Below are 15,778 nucleotides of genomic sequence, written 5' to 3'. Positions count from 1 at the left end.
GTGTTTGTGGTGGTTGTAACAGTAGAAGTCTGCCTGATTGCTAGGGACGAGAACGTCCTTTTTTCACGTGCTCGCGTACTGTTCCGTGTGGGGGTTCAGTGTAGTGCTTGCGCGGGGCTGTGAGCTCTGTGAGTTGTTTGTCTTATTATGCAGCAGTTGTTCGCCGTAAGGTTGCAAGGAAGCTGCGGTGTGCAGAGCCGCATGGTCAAGTAGAGCGAGACAGTCTGTTTCCTGGTTTGGGCCACCTCACGCTTGTTTCTGTCGTTCATGCTCTTCATGTTTATCGCGGTTTCTCGGAAGCAGTCGGAGCCTGCGTGTAGGTTAGTAAGGAAGTGAGCCGCGAAGGAACGCAAAAGGGTAGGGCAGTACCTACTACTGTTTGCGGTAATGCGAGCGAAAACAGGTTCCTACACTAAGGAAGTCCCGTAAGAAGGAACGTCGTTCTTCCCCCCTTCTGAAATCGGGAAAGCACAGTAATAATTCTCCTTTCTCTAAGATAGGAACAGTCGCCGTCGTCGGGAACAGAGATTGGAAAAGTTTGCGGGGAGTACGGCGCTACTCCCAGGTACAAAACACTACATATGGTAAGGTAGCTGAGTCAGAGAAGGATTTACTGTGTAGAACATTGAATTAGGTATCTTGGAGTAATGTCCAATGGAGAACCATCTGGAGCTGTACATCGGAAACGGAGACAATATTGAGGATCGCCTAGTGTTAAGGGATAAAAGGAAAGAAACACGGTGTTCGCAGACGACGCACGGGTTATCGCTGCCGTAGGCCTGTTGTCAGCTTCCGGTCGGGAAACTAGGGTTGCGCTAGCCCACGGGCATGGTCATAAGACCCATACATACAAATATATATACGCATACACACGTACGTGTAAAGGTTACTGATCTCAGGCTTAAAAACAGAACCCAGACTTTCCCAGCAAGTTTTCGCTTTGACTCGAGGTACACAGTGGTGACACCCAGAGCGAAGCTTATTCATCGTTCTGCGGATGTTGACCGTTGTGATTTCCCCAAGTGTGAGAAACGGAACTGCATGATTTATGGCAGGGGGGGGATTGCGTTTGTGCTCCCCTCTGTGTTCTGTAGGTTTATTTTTTTAATTTATTTTTTAATCTTAGTTCTCATGCTGTGTAGTATGTCCTCGTGACTTATGAGTGAGATTTGTACCTTTTCACATGCCCTACCCCAAATTTTAGCAACCTCCCACCGTCTCCACCCTTGGCAACCACCAGCTTCCTGTACGTATCTAATCTATAAAACTTAGTTTATAGATATTTGTTATTCTTTTTTCGCTGCGTTGGGTCTTCGTTGTTGCGCGCAAGCCTTCTCTAGTTGTGAGGAGCGGGGGCTCCTCATTGCAGTGGTGTCTCGTGGTGCGGAGCATGGGCTCTAGGCCCATGGGCTCCAGAGCGCAGGCTCAGTCGTTACGGCGCACGGGCTTAGTTGCTCCGTGGCACGTGGGATCTTCCCCGACCAGGGCTCGAACCCAGGCTCCGCTCGTTCTATAATGTCACCGGATATGTGCTAGCCGAGGGTTGGTGAGCTGAAACTGAAACTGATACTCTGCTATCCAGCAGCAGCGAAACACAGAATTTCACTTACTATTTTATATTTCATAAATTCATTTATTTTTGGCTGCGTCGGGTCTTCGTTGCTGCACCCGGGCTTTCTCTAGTTGCGGCGAGGGGGGGCTTCGCTCTGCGGTGGCTTCTCTTGTTGGGCAGCACCGGCTCTAGGCGCGCGGGCTCCGTAGTTGTGGTGCTCGGGCTTAGTTGCTCCGCAGCAGGTGCGAGCTTCCCGGTCCAGGCCTCGAACCCGTGTCCCCCGCATTGGTTGGCGGATTCCTAACCACTGCGCCAGCAGGGAAGACCCTCACTTCTCTTTTTTTTTTTTTTGCGGTACGCGGGCCTCTCACTGCTGTGGCCTCTCCCGTTGCGGAGCAACAGGCTCCGGACGCGCAGGCTCAGCAGCCATGGCTCACGGGCCCAGCCGCTCCGCGGCATGTGGGATCTTCCCGGACCGGGGCACGAACCCGCGTCCCCTGCATCGGCAGGCGGACTCTCAACCACCGCGCCACCGGGGAAGCCCCCTCACTTCTCATTTTGACAGTATTGAATAGCTATGCGCTTCTCAGCAGTTTTCCTTTTGAACCCCACCCCCGCCTCCCCAGCGGAAGAGAAACATCATTTTGACCTCAACATCGTTTTACTACGGAACATTAATAATATTGTATACACTTTTTTCACCCGGTTGGTGCCTCACTGACATACAGCTAGGCTTGACACACTTTCTTTTTTCTCACAAATTTCCTCCCCTGCCATCCTCCACTCTCACCGCATAAACTCCGAATCCCTCAGTCCCTTGCTTCCCACCGCCAACCAACGTTGCAACCAACGTTGACTCCCCAGGCTATTCCCACAGCCGGGGTTGCAGAGCATAAAGCATCATCCGAGGGAAACCCCAGACTGCCCCTTGCTGCCTTGTCTCTGCCACTAGGCGTCTTCCCGTCGCACCTTTTGCGGCCCTCAGGCAGGAGATGGTTAAGACGTTTTATGAATGCCACAACCCACCAGCGCCGGCTGCTTTTATCAGGGACTAGCAGTGAGCTATGGAATAAACCTTTCAATTGTTCTGGACCTACAAAGTAAACCTCTCCCGTATGACCTCGACGGAGTAACATACATTCTTTCCCTTCTCTGTACGTTTTGTTAGTGAGAAGACCCTCGGACAGTCATCAACTCATTAATACATGTGTTTAGTAAGCACCCTCACCTCCCCACACTCATGTGCAGCCCACAAGTGCTTCCTGTCTACGCCCACCCCGTCAGTAAACCAAAGGGCCAAGGGATGTACTTTCCACTGTACTTCTTTCCCAGAAAAAGGCCACCTCGGTAGAAACACGTTAGCTGACGGACATGTGTGAAAACTTGTGTAGCTTTTTGCTCTGAACTTGCTATTTTTTTAGCATTTACGCAGCATCTTCACATTTCCAAAGCACTGTACCAACATTTATTAATCCTCACAACACCCCTGTGAGGTAGGTCAATAATTGTCTTTTATGGTAGAGAAACAGGCAGACAGGTCGAGTGACCCTTGTGGTCTGAGGCCACAAGGGCAGCCACTGAAGGGACTGTTCCCGAATCCAGAAGCTACGGCCCTCCACCCCACGTTCACCCACTGGTGGGCATCGCAGGGGCATATTCTCACCAGTGAAGGGGACATGGAGGACAAAACAATCTCTCAGGCAACACAAACATCAACAGTTCAAACACACTGAGGAACGTCAATAAGAGAGAAACATTGACCCAGCACACCAGTGAGGCAAGAGCCATGCAGCAGAAAAGGCTGGAATCATAGCGACTAGTCCTGAGAACCAGGTAGGTGTTCTTAAAAACGGTTTGGGAAAACAAACTAGGAACGCGGTGGAAGGGTGACCAACTCAGATGCCTGTGGTTTCCACATGGGAAACAACTTAGAGAGTGTGGAAAAATCCAACCACGCAATCTAATTTTATACTAGAAATAATGTTCGTTCACATTAGAAAGGCCAAATATCTGTAATGTAGCTACTGACAGTATCCTTTTTGTACTGCAACTTTTATTCCAAATATTCCAACTTTTCCCCCACTGACAAGTGCTGCTCCCTATAGCACTCCTCTTTCTCTCTACATACCAGTATATACACTGGTGTATGTTGCACGGTTAATTAGCTGAACTAGGGGTGGAATCCTGGAAAGCACAACAGACCATACTCTCTGTTCCTGTTTCAGAAACAGCTGTCTCTAACCTGTCTCTGCCCAATTCCATCTTATATGAAGTGCTAAAAGCACACAGAGAAGCAGTTCATTCTTTTGTAAAGTGGTGAACTTGGTTCGATATGCCATTTTAAAAGAAATAAGAAAAAAGAAAAACTAAGACCTGCATTGTAAAAGCATAATATAGGAGTAGATTATAGCTACTCCAAATTTTAGAGTGACCAGAGTTAAAAACTATTACTGTTATCACTGTTTATTTGACAATAGTTCGTTTAGTCTACAAGTTTAAGGCAAACATACTAATGCATTTGCTTTTCTTCAGAAATCATACTTATAAAGATTACGTAAAGTCTGTCTCAAAACTTCTAAGAAACGTTCATTAATTAAAAATAAGTCTCATTAAGATGCTTTACCAGGATACAAGAACTAAGGTGGTGTACAATGTTTTTTTAAAACAAAATTCAAAAAAAGGTAACGGCAATCCTTATCTTGTTTACACAATGTATTCTGAAAGGGTTAAACTTCAGAAATTACTTAAAAGTAAATAAGATTAGCAGCCATAGGAATACTATTCATAAAATAAGCACAGTTCTAGAGGCTACTTTAAAAAAGGCAGTACTTTGGGCTTCTGAAGAGGAGGGCGCGATGATCATCAACTGTCCGCGGCGCAGGCGCAGGCGCGCAGGTCCCATCATGCAGCCCACAGCACCCGAGGGCGGCACCGCGCCACTGTTTCTCAGAAAAAGGGAGAGTAGATGCACTTTGTCAGCTGTTTCTTTTGTTTCCAGTGAGCAGTAAATGTCTAGCATCATTAAGAAAAAAAATAAAATCTGACGGAAGGCAGCCCTTTTTAACTGGAAGGCAGAGTGTGGCTTATGTGTCTCCATTTAACACTGCCAGGCAGTTCTGCAGCAACTGTAGGTTACCCTAAAAAGGGAGGGAAAATAAATGAAGTTCAAACAGTGTGAAAGACTCTTACTGAAAATATACAGTATTAGAAATCACGTAACTTTACATTTAAGATACCAGAATTTTGAAAAGTCATTTATTATATACAAATAAAGGTTTAAAGACATAAAATTACAGAATTTGTTCCATGCACAGTATTTTCCACATACCAGATTGTTCAGTAAATTTCCGTTTAGACCAATATTAATATTTGGCATGCTCTAGTGAGGGTTATAAAATATGCCCTTTGTATGCAGATTAAACCACTATGTTCTGATTGTAAGACAGGTTCTCATCACATTCCTTTAGCCATTAAAATATAGCATTAGATTTATAGCACTTTTTATAAAAACAGTAAGATTACATACAGAAGTATTCTATAAAATTCATACCTAAATGTCCATTTGTAAAACATGTGAACTGGCACCCACATTTAGAGACATATAAAGGCAAATTTAAGTATATTTAGATTACATTAATATATAAACAGGAATGAAGGAAAACCTCCTCCTTAGAGTAGAAAGTCAACTAAAATGTATAAAGAATGATGGAATTAGAAAATGACCATTTGGCGATCATCATCATCATAAACTGACTCAAGCAAAAATCATGAACGGATGCCAAAAGCAGTACGGGACTAAAATGCCAGTACTGTAGCCATCAGCTATGTGCAGCTGCATAATGGAAATCTGTTAATTAAAATTAAATAAAAACTCAGTTCCTCAGTTGCATTACCCACATTTCAAGTCTTCAATAGCCACACATGACTAGTGCCAACCACACTGGACAGAACCCAGACTTCCTCATTACAGAATATTCCCACCATGGCACAAAGCTGTGCTGATTACAGAATATTCCCGCCATGGCACAAAGTTTTATTGGTCGGTGCTGGTTAAGTGATGGGGTATTTAACAGTCTCGGGTACCTCCCCACAGAATACTTCTTAATCCAAAGTATAAAATATCAACTTTGCCACTGTGAAGCCTGCAGACATCACTTTAAGCAAATGATCAAAGTTGTACATTGCCAGTAAGGCAACTGATCAACAGCATGTGCCTCCTCCTGTGTGATGCACCAAGAAGATCTGACATCACTTCTGGGTGGAATTCCTGTCCAAAGTGCACAACCTAAACCCACTAATTAGACAAACCCAAAGTGAGGGGCATTCTATAGGCCTGTGCTTTAACAGTGTCCAATGTTATGAAATACAAAGATTCAGCAACTTTTCCAAATTACAGAAGTCTAAGAAGACACGTGCACTGAATGCAACACATTCTTTTGAATTTCCTTTTGCCATTAAGGACATTATTGGGACAGCTGGGGAAATGTGAATAAAGGCCTCCGGATTAGATAACAGAATTATGTTGATATTAATTTCCTCAACTTTATAACTGTACTGAGTACTTAATTACTTGATTTTAGGAAATTCACACTTAAATGTATAAAAGAGAGAAGCATCATATCTGCAGCTTACTCATATGGTTTAAGACAAAAACAGGTGTGTATAGGGGTGTGTGTGAGAGTGTGTGTGTGTGTGTGTGTAAAGAGAAACGGGGAGGAAGGGAGGGAAAAGGACAAAGCAGATGCGATAATATGCACATTTGGGGAATCTGGGTGAAGAGTATCCAGGAATTCTTTGTACTTTCCTTGCAATGTTCCTGAAAATCTAAAATTAAGTGAAAAATAAACATTAAACATTTTTAGGTGTTCAAGTTACTGTCAATTTTTGGCCAGTATAAGAACAGAACTGTGACAAATGACTTTGAGCCTGTCTATAGTTCTGAAATTACCTTCTTAGATATACTTCCTACAGGTATATTCCTCAAGTGGGACCGCTGAGTCACAGGATGCACATTCTGCAGGCTGACACCTGCCAAAGGTGGACCTAACTCTGCAACTACAATGGGGTACACAGGGACTCACATCACACCCTCACAGTTGGCTCATCACTTTTTTTTTTTAACTGCCCATATCACACATTTTTTACTTCTTTAATAAAGAATCTGAGCCTATTTTCAAGGACACAAAAGTGACCTAACTACCTAGTTAACTAGATTTTAATTATGTGGCAAAGACATATATACCAGTTACAATAAATAAAATCCAAAGTAGTTTCAAACCATCTTGTTGTACATTTAACTATTATCTACTCTTTTTGGAATAATTTATGTGGATCCTGGGACCAAAATGAGACTTTGTTCAGATTTACAAAGTCATTAAGAAATCTCAGACAACAGCGTAGAGTTGCCCAACCTCAGCACTCCCGACATTTGGGCTGTGTGATCCCTCCTCGTGGGGGCTGTCCGTGTATCGTGGGATGCTGAGCAGCACTCCTGGCCTCCACTACACACCAGCAGTGACCCCCCCACCCCCAGATGCGACAACCACAAATGTCTCCAGAAATTGCTAAATGTCTCCTGGGGGGCAAAATCACCACCAGTTAAGAACCACTGGACTAGAAGCGCTATCAGAAATTTGAACACAGAGAACACATTTCGGGAAGAATTTGAAAAAGTACAGAATCTGGAAACCAGAGGCTGACATCAATCTAAAGCAGGGTCAGCAAAGTTTTTTTGTAAAGGGCTATTAAACAGTAAACATTTTAGACTTTGAGAGACATTTGGTCTCTGTTTCAACTACTCAACTTTGCTGTAGTAGCATGAAAGCAATCATAGACAAAGCGTAAGTGAATAAGCTTAAGCGAATATGCTTGGCTGTATTCCAATAAACCTTAACAGGTTAAATTTGAGTTTCATACAATTATCACGTCATGAAATATTATTCTTTTGATCTTTTTATAATCATTTAAAAATATGAATGCCATTCCTGGCTCACAGGCTGTACAGAATAGGCTGTAGTTTGTCAACCCCTCCTTAATCTGTAACAAAATCCTTGATAGTTTATAAACTCTTTAAAAAGAACAAAAACAGTGAACACTGGAAAACAACACAGGCTCAATAAGAATAAATTATGCCAGGCTTATCAGAACATTTTCTTTTTTTTTGGGCCACAATGCATGGCACGCAGGATCTTAGTTCCCCGACCAGGGATCGAACCCACGCCTCCTGCAGGCGAAATGCAGAGTCTTAACCACTGGACCACCAGGGAGGTCCATACATTTTCTTCTGACAGGGTTATTAGCTCAGAAAATCAGACAACGTATATCTTGATTTTAATAAGTAACTTGATACTCATGTCCTTCACAGATAAAATGGGAAAAATAATTGTTGATAATAGTATAAATGAATTCCTAACTATCCAAATAACTATAACCAAAGAATATTAATTAATAAGTTAATATCAATTAGTATAGAAAGAAAGGAACTAAATTTTTTTTGGTGCCACTTACTTTCAAAAGGTAGGTAAACAAATAGTGATTCCTTTAATCCTGATCAACCTTTTAAATCAAAACTTAGATGAAGACATAAAAGGGAGTTCATACAAATTACAAATGTCCATCACTTGACAGGATAAACTAGTATAATAGTCAAATACTATATGATCAAACCCAAGTTTCCAAAATATCTCAATGCGCTGGGCTAAGACGAGCAAGCTTAAATCTAACAGACATACACGTGGCCTGCAATTACATTTTTAAAATAAGTGCTCAATAAATGAAAAAGTTCTAGAGAGCCATTGTACAACAACATGAATATACTTAATACTACTTAACTGTACACTTAAAAATCGTTAAGATGGTAAATTTTATGTTATGTGTTTTTTACCACAAAAATGAAAATAATTACTAAAAAAATTAAACACATAACCACAGGGCGGAGGTTCAAGAAGCGACTTAGAAAGAGAGAAAAAAAGTGTGATTATAGCCAAATCAAGCTGGTGCAATATGGCAGTTAAAAAAAACCGTATCTTATACATATAAAACATGCTTGGAGGGGAGGGATAAATTAGGAATTTGGGAGTAACATACACACTACTATATATAAAACAGATAAACAACAAGGACCTACTGTATAGCACAGGGAACTATACTCAATATTCTGTAATAACCTCTATGGGAAAAGAATCTGAAAAAGAATATATACATATATATGTATAACTGAATCACTCTGCTGTACACCCGAAACCAACACATTGTAAATCAACTATACTTCAATAAAAAATAAATTAGTTAAAAAAAATAGAATAAAACATGCTGTAGGAAGAAATGTGAATAATCATTCTATGTATGTAAATGTGTTTCCATTTTCAGGTATAATATTTTAAAAGAGTAATGACAGTAGGGCAATAATACAATAAAAATCTTGTTGAGGTGTATGGGATGAAAAATATTTAGCCAAAGGATGTCTGGCATGGAGAAGAGAAGATATATAGAGAATATGAAGGATTTAAATATCTGAAGGGTAAACTGTGAAAGAGGAATTAAACTTATGTCAAAGTTACACAGAAGTAAATTCGTGCTCATTATAGAGTATACCAAAAATCTCAGTGTAGTTTTAAGCTTTAATAACTTTATACTTATAAATGGTATAAATTTATCACGAAATAACATAAAAGTTTTTAAAAATTCCTTTAATATTTATAGTTTGGGGAATTTTGAATACATTTAAAATTTTCAGTCCCTTTGAAGATGGCAAATGTTAAATAAAATTTTAAGTGATGTTTTTATTAAGTAAGATTTTTTTTTAACAACTAGTCAAAAAATGATACTGTTTTTCCATATTAGGTACTAGAGTCTTGCAAAGCTGACCATTAGAGACATTATAGATATTTTTCTAGTTTAAGTTAGATAACCTTTAAACTCCCTCTCAATTCTAAGATTCTCTATTTTTTAAATTAGTATAAAGTTTCATAACTGACTCATTTGTAAATTATGTCACTTAAATTGTTAAATCTTTAATATGATACTACCTTTGCATGCTTCAGTTCTAACTCTGCCAGTTCCACTAAATTTTTTCTGAATGCAGCAACTCTTCTTGTCTTAAAATCTATAAGCTCTGTGAACAAAATAAATTAGGATTAACTATTTATATAATAGTCCAAACCATACCTTATGATTAAAGGTTAATATAAGAGTACCTTGTTTTGCAGATTCAGATATTTTTTCAAATTTCTGACAACATAACTGTTGGGATGTTTCAGCCTGCAGAACATCTTTATTTTTTGCTCTTGCTTTATCCAGTGCTTTATTAGCATTTTCATAATCCACTAGTGACCTAGATCTTCGATACAGGAGATCCTATAAAACAGAATGCTTCACGATAATATATGCTGCATGTTTCTAGTAGCTGCCCTCAGCCACTGCCACCCCCATCACCAGAGCTAACACACAGTGAATGCCACATGTCATTCTTCTAAATTTTTTTAGTAACAGCTTTATTGAGATATAATTCATATCACCACATAACTCACTCACTTATTTATTTTTAAAATTTATATATTTATTTGGTTGTGCCAGATCTTAGTTGCAGCAGGTGGGCTCCTTAGTTGCGGCTCGCCAGCTCCTTAGTTGTGGCATGTGAACTCTTAGTTGTGGCATGCATATGGGATCTAGTTCCCTGACCAGGGATCAAACCTGGGCCCCCTGCATTGGGAGCTCAGAGTCTTAATAACTGTGCCACCAGGGGAGTTCCTAACTCACTCATATAAGTGCACGATTCAATGGTTTGTAGTATGCTCAGAGAGTTGTGTAACCATCACTAGCCTCAATTTTAGAACATTTTCGCCACCCAAAAAGAAACCAGGTCCTTTAGCAGTCACTCTCCATTTCCTTCCACAACCCCCACCTTCAGCCATGGACAACCATTAATCTGCTTTCTGTCTCTACAGATTTGTCTATTTTGGACATTTCATTAAAAAAGGAGTCAGGGGGTTTCCCTGGTGGTGCAGTGGTTGAGAGTCCGCCTGCTGATGCAGGGGACACTGGTTCGTGCCCCGGTCTGGGAAGATCCCACGTGCCGCGGAGCGGCTGGGCCCGTGAGCCATGGCCGCTGAGCCTGCGTGTCCGGAGCCTGTGCTCCGCAACGGGAGAGGCCACAACAGTGAGAGGCCCGTGTACCACGAAAAAAAAAAAAAAAAAGGAATCAGGGACTTCCCTGGTGGCGCAGTGGATAAGACTCCACGCTCCCAATGCTGGAGGCCCGGGTTCGATCCCTGGTCAGGGAACTAGATCCCACGTGCATGCCACAACTAAGGCTCCCGCCTGCCGCAACTAAGGAGCCTGCCTGACACAACTAAGACCCTTCGCAGCCAAATGAATAAATAAAATATTTTAAAAAGGAATCATATAATATGTGGCCTTTTGTATCTGGCCTTTTTTTTTTTTTTTTTCCCTTTTTGGCTGTGCTGCGGCTTGCGGAATCTTAGTTCCCTGACCAGGGATTGAACCTGGGCTCTCAGCAGTGAAAGTATACAGTCCTAAACACCGGATCGCCAGGGAATTCCCGTGTCTGGCTTTTTCACTTAGCATAAAGTTTCAAGTTCATCCGTTTTATAGCAGGAATCAGTACTTCACTCCTTTTATTGCTAACTCATATTTCATTGTATGGACATAGCACGTTGATTTATCCATTCGTTAGCTGACAGACATTTGCTTTGTTTCCACTTTTTGGCTATTTCATAATAATGCTGTTATGAACATGTATGTACAAGTTTTTGTGTGGACATGTTTTCACATTTCATTTCTCTTTCGTATCTCATTACTTAGGAGTGGAATTACTGGGTCACCTTGTAGCTCTATGTTGAATCTTTTGAGAAACTGCCAGACTATTTCCAAAGTGACCGCACCATTTTACATTTTCCCACCAAAACTATATGAGGGGTCCAATTTCTCCACATCCTTGTCAATACTGTTATGTCTTTTTGATTACAGCCACCTGGTAGGTGTGAAGTGATATAGCACTGTGGTTTTAATGTGCATTTCCCTGAGGGCTAAAGATGTTGAGCATCTTTTTATGTATTTATTGGCCATTTGTATATCTTTTTTGTCTTTTGCCCACTTTTTAAATTGGACTCTCTGTCTTTTTACTGTTATAAGAGTTCTTTATATATTCTGAATACCAGTCGCTTATTAGGGACTTACATAATTTCCAAATATTGGGTTGGTCAGAAAGTTTGTTTGTAACATCTTATGCAAAAGCCAGAATGAACTTTCTGGTCAACCCGATATTTTCTCCTGGTCTGTGGGTTTTTATATTTTTCTCGATAGTGTTTTTTATTTTTTTGCGGTATGTGGGCCTCTCACTGTTGTGGCCTCTCCCATTGTGGAGCACAGGCTCTGGACGCGCAGGCTCAGCAGCTATGGCTCACGGGCCTAGCTGCTCTGCGGCATGTGGGATCATCCCAGACTGGGGCACGAACCCGTGTCCCCTGCATCGGCAGGCGGACTGTCAACCACTGCGTCACCAGGGAAGCCCTCGATAGTGTTTTTGATACAAAAAACTTTAAACAAAAGTTTTTAAAATTTTAATAAAGTCTAATTTATTATTTTTATTTGGTTGGTATGCTTCTGGTTATGGCTAAGAAATCAATGCCTAATTAAGGCAATCAAGAAAATTTATGTTTATGTTTTCTTCTAAAAATGTTATAGTTTTAGCTCTTACATTTAGATCTTTGATCCATTTTGAGTAAATTTTCTATCCATGGTGTGAGGAAGGTCCAACTTTATTCTTTTTCATGTGACCATTCAGTTGTCCCAGTACCTTTCATTGAAAGTCTATTATTTCCCTTACTATATTGTCCTAGCACTCTGTCAAAAATCAACTAACTGTTTCGTCAGCAAAATAGGAATAGAAGTAACACTCTCAACTTGATAAAGAACATCTACAAAAAACCTACAGCTAACAACATACTTAATAGTGAAAAACTAGAAGCTTTCCCACTAATATCAGGAACAACACACGGATGTCCCATCTCACCACTCTTTCTCAATATTGTACTGTAGGTCCTAGCTAATGCAATAAGAAAAAGAAATAAAAAGTATACAGATTGGAAAGGAAGAAACAAAACCGTCTTTTGTTTACAGATGCCAGATAACAAGACTGTTTATATAGAAAAACTCCTGGAATTAATAAATGAGTATAATAAAGTTTTACAAGAGAACATCAGTATACAAAAGTAGATTGCTTTCTTGTATACCAGCAATGAACAAGTGAAATTTGAAATTAAAAACACAATACCATTTACATTAATTAGCACTCCAGAGAATGAAATACTTAGGTATTAATCTAATAAAGCATGTACAACTTTTGAGGAAAACTATAAAACTCGGATAAAAGAAATCAAAGAACTAAATAAATGGAGAGATATTCCATGTTCATGGATAGGGAGACTCAATATTGTCAAAATCAGTTCTTTCCAAATTGATCTACGGATTCAACATAATCCCAATCAAAATCCTGGCAAGTTATTTTGTAGACATCAACCAATTGATTCTAAAGTTTGTGTGGAAATGCAAAAGACACAGAGTAACACAACAGTGAAGGAGAAGAACAAAGTCAGAGGACTGACACTACCTACTTTAAACCTTTCTATAAAGCTACAGTAATCTAGACAGTGTGGTACTGGTCAAAGAACAGACAAATAGATCAAGACAACAGAATAGAGAGCCCAGCACTAGACTCACACAAATACAGCCAACTGATCTTTTGACAGAGGAGCAAAAGCAATACAATGGAGAAAAGATAATCTTTTCAACAAATGGTGCTGGGAAACCTGGATATCCACATGCCAAGAAACGAATTTATACACAGCCCTTACACCCTTCATGAAAATTAACTCAATGGATCATAGACCTAAATGTAAAATGCAAAACACAGGAGAAAATCCACATGACCTTGCACGTGGTGATGACTTTTTAGATACAACACCAAAGGGATGATCCAAGAAAGAAATAATTGGTAAGTTGCACTTCTTTAAAATGAAAAATTGCTGGGACTTCCCTGGTGGCACAGTGGTTAAGAATCCGCCTGCCAAGGCAGGCGACACAGATTCGAGCCCTGGTCCGGGAAGATCCCACATGCCACAGAGCAACTAAGCCTGTGCGCCACAACTGCTGAGCCTGCGCTCTACAGCCCGTGAGCCACAACTACTGAGCCCACGTGCCCTAGAGCCCGTGTGTCACAACTACTGAGCCCATGTGCCACAAATACTGAAGCCTGTGCCCTCTAGGGCCCGCATGCTGCAACTACTGAGTCTGCGTGCTGCAACTACTGAAGCCCGCTCACTTAGAGCTCATGTTCTGCAACAAGTGAGGCCACCGCAATGAGAAGCCTGCGCACTGCAACAAAGAGTAGCCCCCTGGGGCTTCCCTGGTGGCGCAGTGGTTGAGAGTCCACCTGCCGATGCAGGGGATGCGGGTTCGTGCCCCGGTCTGGGAGGATCCCACATGCTGCGGAGCAGCTGGGCCCATGAGCCATGGCCACTGGGCCTGCGCATCTGGGGTCTGTGCTCTGCAACGGGAGAGGCCACGGCAGTGAGAGGCCTGCGTACCACAAAAAAAAAAAGAAAAAAGAGTAGCCCCCACTTGCCACAACTAGAGAAAGCCTACGCGTAGCAACAAAGACCCAACGCAGCCAAAAATAAATAAATAAATAAAATTAAAAGAAGAAAATAAAATAAAATATGTCTGCTCAGCAAAAGACAGTGTCAAGAAGACAAGCCACCAGACCAAGAAAAATTTTTTACAAGGTATTTGATAAAAAGGACTGCTGTCCAAAATACACAAAGAACTCTTAAAACTTAACCACCAAAGTAAAGAATCGGCCAAAGACCTTTTTTTTCAAGACAGACACCTCACCAAAGAAGACACAGAGGTGGCATATAAGAAGCTTGTGAAAAGATGCTTCACATCAAATGTCATCACCGAAATGCAAATTAAAACAACATACCTCTACACACCTTGTTAGAATGGCCAAAATCTACAATTCTGACAATACCAAATGCTGGTGAGGATGTTAAGCAACAGGAACTCTCATTCATTGCTGGTGAGAATGCAATGATATAGGCACTTTGGAAGACAGAACTAAACATACTCTTATCATACGATCTAGTGATTGTGCTCCTTGCTATTTATTACTCAAAGGAGTTGAAAACTTATGTTCACACAAAAACCTGCACACTGATGTTTACAGCAGCTGTACTGATAATTGCCAAAACTTAGAAGCAACCAAGATGTCCTTCAGTAGGTCAGTGGATAAATAAACTTGATGTATCAAGGCAACAGAATGTTATTAAGTGCTAAAGAGAAATGAGCTATCAAGCCATGAAAAGACATAGAGGAAACTTAAATGCACATTACTAAGTGAAGAAGCCAAAATGAAAAGATCCAACTATATGACATTTTGGAAAAGGCAAAACTATGAAGGCAATTAAAAAATCAACAGGGGTTAGGAGGAAGGCGAGTGAACAGATGGAACACAGGATTTCTGGGGCAGTAAAATTACTCTGTAAAATCAAGCTTTGGTAAGCCTCGGTAAATTTAAGAAAATTGAAAAAGAAAAACAGCTAAAAGAAAATTGAAATTGTATCAAGTATCTTTTCTGACCACAACACTATCAGACTAGATTTCAATTACAGGAAAAAAACTGTAAAAAATACAAACACATGGAGGCTAAACAATACGCTACTAAATAACCAAGAAATCACTGAAGAAATCAAAAACGCCTAGAAACAAATGACAATGAAAACATGATGGCCCCAAACCTATGGGATGCAGCAAAAGCAGTTCTAAGAGGGAAATTTATAGCAATACAATCCTACCTCAAGAAACAAGAAAAATCTCAAATAAACAACCTAAACTTACACTTAAAGCAATTAGAGAAAAGAACAAAAAAACCTCAAAGTTAGCAGAAGGAAAGAATTCATAAAGATTAGATAAGAAATAAATGAAAAAGAAATGGAAACAATAGCAAAGATCAATAAACCTAAAAGCTGGTTCTTTGAGAAGATAAACAAAATTGATAAACCATTAGCCAGACTCATCAAGAAAAAAAGGAAGACTCAAGTCAACAGAGTTAGAAATGAAAAAGGAGACACTGCAGAAATACAAAGGATCATGAGAGACTACTACAAGCAACTGTATGCCAATAAAACAGACAACCTGGAAGAAATG

At 40.5% G+C, this 15,778-nt stretch overlaps 1 protein-coding gene across 1 annotated transcript in view; it reads right to left on the bottom strand.

Moving 5' to 3' along the window:
* Positions 1-4,001: 4,001 nt before the first annotated feature.
* The window catches only part of SNX6 (sorting nexin 6), a 53,385-nt gene continuing 41,608 nt past the window's right edge, over positions 4,002-15,778 (bottom strand). The window contains exons 12-14 of the mRNA XM_065900989.1: positions 9,748-9,907; positions 9,580-9,665; positions 4,002-4,689 (exon numbers count right to left, since the gene is read on the bottom strand). Coding sequence (XP_065757061.1) covers positions 4,636-4,689; positions 9,580-9,665; positions 9,748-9,907 — 300 coding nt within the window. The 3' untranslated portion in view covers positions 4,002-4,635. The remainder of the gene's footprint in view (positions 4,690-9,579; positions 9,666-9,747; positions 9,908-15,778) is intronic.

Source organism: Phocoena phocoena, chromosome 2 (genome assembly GCF_963924675.1).
Source record: "Phocoena phocoena chromosome 2, mPhoPho1.1, whole genome shotgun sequence".
In the NCBI taxonomy this organism is placed as follows: Eukaryota; Metazoa; Chordata; class Mammalia; order Artiodactyla; family Phocoenidae; genus Phocoena; species Phocoena phocoena.
Note: the sequence above shows the minus strand (reverse complement) of the source record. Positions and strands in the feature narration are given on the sequence as shown.